The sequence below is a fragment of the Prionailurus viverrinus genome, unplaced genomic scaffold (genome assembly GCF_022837055.1).
Source record: "Prionailurus viverrinus isolate Anna unplaced genomic scaffold, UM_Priviv_1.0 scaffold_50, whole genome shotgun sequence".
NCBI lineage: Eukaryota > Metazoa > Chordata > Mammalia > Carnivora > Felidae > Prionailurus > Prionailurus viverrinus.
Genome location: NW_025927613.1, coordinates 850,287 through 856,100, shown reverse-complemented (window position 1 = coordinate 856,100; position 5,814 = coordinate 850,287). Strand labels below are relative to the sequence as shown.

The following is a 5,814-nucleotide window of genomic DNA, read 5'->3' as shown; positions in this document are numbered from 1 at the left end:
AACTACTTAAAAATTTTTTTTCTAATATTTATTTATTTTTGAGAGAGAGAGAGAGAGAGTGATCAGGGAAGGGGCAGAGAGGGAGGGAGACATAGAATCTGAAGCAGGCTCCAGGCTCTGAGCTGTCAGCACAGAGCCTGATGTGGGGCTCGAATTCACGAAACATGAGATCATGACCTTAGCTGAAGTCAGACGCTTAACTGAGCCACCCAGGTGCCTCTTGAAAAAACTATTTTTAATTTGCATTTCCTTAAAGTCTAGTGAGGATTTCATGCATTCATTGGCCATATGTATAGCTTCTTTTGCAAATCTATTATTTATACCCTTTGCCATTTTTGTGGTTCCTGATACATATTGCCTGTTGCTTGTGAAAAAGGCTGGTTAGTTTAAGCTCTAGTATATATCTTTCTTTTATGTGAGTTGGCTTATATCTCTTGGTCATTAGAGTGCATATATATTTTTTTAGATAAGGATATTCATGGGGTGCCTGGGTGGCTCAGTCAGTTGAGTGTCCGACTTCGGCTCAGGTCATGATCTTGCGGTCTGTGAGTTCGAGCCCCGTGTCGTGCTGACAGCTCAGAGCCTGGAGCCTGCTTCAGATTCTGTGTCTCCCTCTCTCTCTGCCCCTCCCCTGCTCATGCTCTGTCTCTCTCTCTGTCAAAAGTAAATAAACATTAAAAACAATTTTAGATAGGGATGTTCATTCATGTTCAAAGGTAGAGTGAAGAGAGCTGAAGATGTTGGAGGCAGAAGAAATATAGGAGAATTTTAAATTATGGAAGAGGTGTGAGATGAAGTGGAAGAAACTCAAAAGCAGGATGCAATGGGAGATGGGGCATTTTGGATTCAGGAAACATAATATGATATCTATTTTATTCATTTCCTGGGCCTCATCCTCTGAGACATCATCCTTTAATTACAGTCTTTTCTAATGTTTTTTTTTTTTAAAATTTATTCTTGAAAGAGAGAGAGAGAGAGAGAGAGAGAGAGACAGAGGGAGGGGCAGAGTGAGAGAAGGACACAGAATCTGAAGCAGGCTCCAGGCTCTGAGCTGTCAGCCCAGAAGCCCATGTGGGGATCAAACTCACAAACCGTGAGATCATGACCTGAGCCGAAGTGGGACACCCAACTGACTGAGCCACTCAGGCGCCCCAATTACAGTCTTTTAAAATAATCTAAGATTGTTTTTGTTTCTGATCAGTGTCTTCAGGGCTAGATGGCGAATAAAGGGGGAAAAAATGAATGAACAAAAGATATTGATTATAAGGTCATTTATTTGCTAATTTTGATGCAATGCTGTCAGCAAACCATATGGGTAAACATTTTATAGACTTAGTGGATCATAGGTTCTAAGAGCTTCTTATGGAATCAAGCATATGTTAGATTTGTATACTCTCTCTCCTTGATAATTATTCTGATTGCTTATTTGAGCCAGACACTCTGAAAACTCTGTGTAAGGAGTGGGATTTAATAGAAGTTTGCTGAATCAATCAATGAATGAATCTATGGCATAGATTTAGTTGCACTCAGACATTAGCAAAGAGTCACGAATCTACTCTGATTGGGTGCTAGAAAAATTATTTTAAGTTATGGCAATATCTGAGATTATCTTGAAGGATACAGTTTTAGGATAAACTTGAAATCTGTTAGGAAATATGAAGCAGAATAATCTGCATCTATGAATTAGTGATATTTTATGATTATAAGGTGGTATTGAGGAGTCTCGTACTCACTGTTGTCACATTATAAAAAGCCAATGAATCAACTGAGGAAATCATCATCTGTTAAAAATATGAAAGGAATTTTTCTATTTTTAGTGACAGGTAAATTGCGATAAATTGTGTCATGAGAAAATCCATTTTGTTACTTGGAAGTAGCATCATATGGTAGCATGTTTGGTGTGATATTTCTTTGGTGGCAGCTCCCACTGCTGAATACTTTCTTATTTGCATTTGTGGAAACCCAGGAAGGGAATTTAAAAGATTATTATTAATCTGCATCTGCATGTGTGTATGTGAACACTAGGGTGGTTGGGAGGGAAGAAGCCTGGGACATGTTAAGATGCATGAAGTTCCTTGGAACTTCACCTGCAATCGTGATAACGATTCATTGCTTTTTGGTGCTTGCCTCCCTTTGCAGTACTGGGTTCTCTCCCTGAAGGTGGTCCTGCTTATCTTCTGAGGCCTGGGGGGCTAATGTTTGCTGTGCATGGGCAGGATCTGTACCAGGCAGATGTTCCCTGGTGGAATGTAATGCTTGGCTGTCATCGAAGGAGATAGGATGATCTGGGTTTGATGCTCTGGCTGATCGAACTTGATTTTGCTGCTCTGCTTGGGTCATGTCCATTTGCTGCAGTATCTTTTCTTGCAGGTACTGGTACAGAGGACTAGCATAGACTGCACCCCTCTCCACAAAACGGGGCTCTTTGTCCATCTGTGTCTTCTCTTCAAGGCCTGACTGGGGGACTGAAACATCATATCCTTTCTTGGCTGGATTTTGTTGGTCATTGGCTTCTCCTGCCAACTCTTGGGGGATTTCATCCTCCTTCAATGTTGTAGGTTCCTCTCTTTCAAGTTGTGTCTTGGGAGAGGCTGAATTGTCCTCATCCAGACTTTTTGCTCGAGCCTCCTGGGTCTCTGGTGCTCCACCTTCCTTTCCTTTTGTACTTGGGCTCTGGGCCTTTAGCGTTTTACTGCTGTCTTCCTTTGCAGGGAGCTGCCTTATGGAAAGCTGGTCAGTGAAGCCTACATCCAGGGTACCTGGGATTTCTGTCTCCAGCAACTTTCTGTTTTCACCACTTGCTGTGGACTCCTGTGCCTCTGGATGTCCATCAGGGTGCACAGCTGGACCTGGGCCCTTGGTCCCTGAGCCCTGACTCCTGTGATCTTCTCTGGCAGCCCATTCTGGTTCCTCGGGGAGCCGCTTATCCTTTCCCACTGCCAGCACCATGACCTCCTGAGTTCTTTCCTCACCCAGTGCTACTTGTTTCTCAGGGTCTGGGTTATTATTGTGACTTCTTTCCACAGGCTCTCTGAGAGGGTCTATTTGACTCTGGGCATCCTCTTTCACAGGCAAGTCAGTAGTCTCTGAGCTGCTGTCACCATCCTCTGGAGCCAGGCTATTGGGAGTTTTGGGAGAACTGTCATTATTCTGTGTGAGTGTGGGCTCAGGATCCTTTCTCTGGTAACCATCGTCCTCCTTGACTGGCTTGTCATGAGTCTTGGTGACCCTCTTATTTTCTTCTCCAGACTGGTTCTTGAGTGGTTCCAATTCTTGTGTTCTTTCTCTTGCTCCTGGTGTCCCTTCTGCTACAGTGGCATTTTTGATGCCCTTAAGTGCTTCTGCTATGCATTTCTCAGCATGTCTTGCCTCTTCTGGAGTGACTCTTCCTTCAATCTCAGGATGGTTTTGATTTCCTCTTTGTGAGCTTAACCTTTTGATCTTAGAACCTTCTAACCTTCCTTTTGATGACACCTGGAGTTCCTGATACTTTCCATCCTGTGGTTGGTCTTCCAGAGTTGGTAGCTGAATTTTTCTCTCATTTTCTTTTCTCCCTGCTGTTCCATGGGCTTTGGAGCCTCTCCTCTCTTTCCTTACAGCTCTAACATCAGGTGTTTCTGAAACATTTATGCTATCACCTTGGTCAGGCAGGTTCTTTGGTTCATGTTCTTTTTCTTGTGCTGGTGGCTCTTGGGTCTCAGATGTTCTGCCATCATGCCTGGGTTCAACTGTATTCTTTGTCTCAGGTGGTGTCCTACCAGCATCCTCTCCTGGTTCTTGGTTCTCAGATGTTCTATCATCATCCTCAGGCTCAACTGGTTTCTCTGTCTGCAAGGATTTCTGGTCAGCTTCTTGTTCTGGCAGGTCAGTGTGTTCTGAACTGGGATCATCTTTTCCTGGCAGTGATAGTTCTTGTGTTTTAGAATGTTCCTTAATACCCTTTTCTGCTGCAACTTCCTGATCTTTGGCAGGCCTCTGTGTTTTTTCTGGTAGATCACTTTGGGTTCTCAGTTTCCCTTCCTGTTCTCCAAATTGATCTCTTGTCTTAGTGCTACTTTGCTCCCTGACTGGTTTATCTCCCTCCCTGGGACTGTCCTTATCCTGTCCCTTCCCCTTTGTGGGACCGCCGATCTGTTCTGATTCTGCTCTTGACTTGTTGCTCTCAAGTTGAGCCCCACTGTCTCCTGTAGCTGGTGTACCTTGGGCTGTTTTCTGGCTCCATTGATCTTTCTCCAGGTGTTGGTTCTTAGAGTCATTGTGCTCAGATGCTTCTACTAGCAGCTTGTAAGTCTTGGTGTTTCCCTGTGGGTCAACTCCATTGTGTTCCCTTTCCTTAGGGCTGAGCTGAGCTGATAAAGCCATTCTTGAAGGAGGTGCCACCCTGTCTTGAGTTGCTGCAGTTTGCTCTGTCCACTGGTCAGTGCCACTGGTGACCTGAAGATCCATACCGCTTGGCTTCTTCTCTGGTTCAGACACTTGTCTGAGTTCTGATTTTAGTAACGATTGTATATCAAGGTAACAGAGGTTCAACAAGTTGAAGATTGCAAGAACAAATTCATCAAAACTGATGGTGCCATTGCTGTGGATATCCAGAAGTTTCAAGTTTCTCTCCACAGCAAGAATGGCATGTGGCTGCATGAAAACACAATGAGGAATCAGCCTGTTTATATGTGGTCAAGTGCCCTGAGCATCTACATAGCTCCCAAGAATCCACCCCCCCTTTTTTAAACTTCTTCTTTAAGAACTAGTGAAATTTCCCAAAACAGTAAGAACTTGTTGATTCTGGATCCCATTTTTCATTAGAGAGCTATGCTAAGAAAGAGCTTTTTTTTTTTTTAAATGTTTATTCATTTTGGTGGGAGGAGGGGCACAGAGAGGGGAACAGAGGATCTGAAGTGGGCTCTGAGCTGGCAGCAGAGAGCCTGATGCAGAGCCAAACTCATGCAACTGTGAGATTATGAACTGAGCTGAGGTCAGGAGCTTAACTGCCTGAGCCACTCAGGCACCCTAAGAAGGAGCTTTTACATCACTGTGAGTTGCATGTATAATGGTTCGTGACACCTCTCAGAACCTACTCTCCTGAAGCATAGTCCCAGAGGAAAGCCTCATTTTTCTCTGTAAGATTGATTAAGCAATTACACAGAATAGGGAGTTAAGACTGGAAAAAGTTATTCAAAATCAGTGAGTACCGAGAGCTGGTAGCCAAATGTAAAACAAGCAGGGATTACTTAAGCCCATCTTGCATAGATTATGGAGACAGAGTAAGTGGGGGAGAATTTCCACAGCTCTGTGAACACCTCACCTGAAGAACGTCCCCAAACTCGCCCTGGATGAGCCGTTTCAGCTCTGTGCAGGTCAGTGTTGCCTCATCACCAGCCTCCCGGGCATACTTGTGGAATGTCTCAATTACACAGAGGACATCTCTCAGGAGCCGAGACATCTTTCCCAACTCAGGAGACTGTGAGAAAGAACAAACAAAGCTCATTTCCTAGGATGGGTCTTTCAGGAACGAGATGCCGAGGTTGTTCTCTTTCCTGTCTCTCCCTCTGCTCCACTGGTATCATCTGCTCTATTCTGTATCTCAAGATACAGTATCTAAACTTCAGTGATTTAGTTTTGTACTGGATAATGTAGTGAGATCAGATCTGACACAAGTAGGTATTAGAAGTGACACTTCACCCCACGTTGTGGAGGACAGCGACACTCATGTGTTCAGAGAAAGTGTTATTGCAAAAGGAAGTGGAAAAAGAACACAAACGTAAGTACTGAAATGCACAAATGAAGCCAACAGAGTGGGACCAATCCTTCCAGCCT

At 44.0% G+C, this 5,814-nt stretch overlaps 1 protein-coding gene across 1 annotated transcript; it reads right to left on the bottom strand.

Moving 5' to 3' along the window:
• Positions 1–2,106: 2,106 nt before the first annotated feature.
• On the bottom strand, positions 2,107–5,440 carry TCHHL1 (trichohyalin like 1). Its single transcript, XM_047847792.1, has 2 exons — positions 5,303–5,440; positions 2,107–4,632 (listed from the first exon to the last, which is right to left on the bottom strand). Exons 1-2 carry the CDS (start codon positions 5,438–5,440, stop codon positions 2,107–2,109), a joined length of 2,664 nt encoding a protein of 887 aa, XP_047703748.1.
• Positions 5,441–5,814: the final 374 nt, after the last annotated feature.

What these genes read in the sequence shown, in the direction of transcription:
- TCHHL1 (XM_047847792.1), bottom strand. Translation starts at nt 5,440, where the DNA reads ATGTCTCGGCTCCTGAGAGATGTCCTCTGTGTAATTGAGACATTCCAC. An exon ending in AGTTTGGGGACGTTCTTCAG is followed by an intron (nt 4,633 to 5,302) that starts GTGAGGTGTTCA and finishes GTTTTCATGCAG; the next exon opens with CCACATGCCATTCTTGCTGT.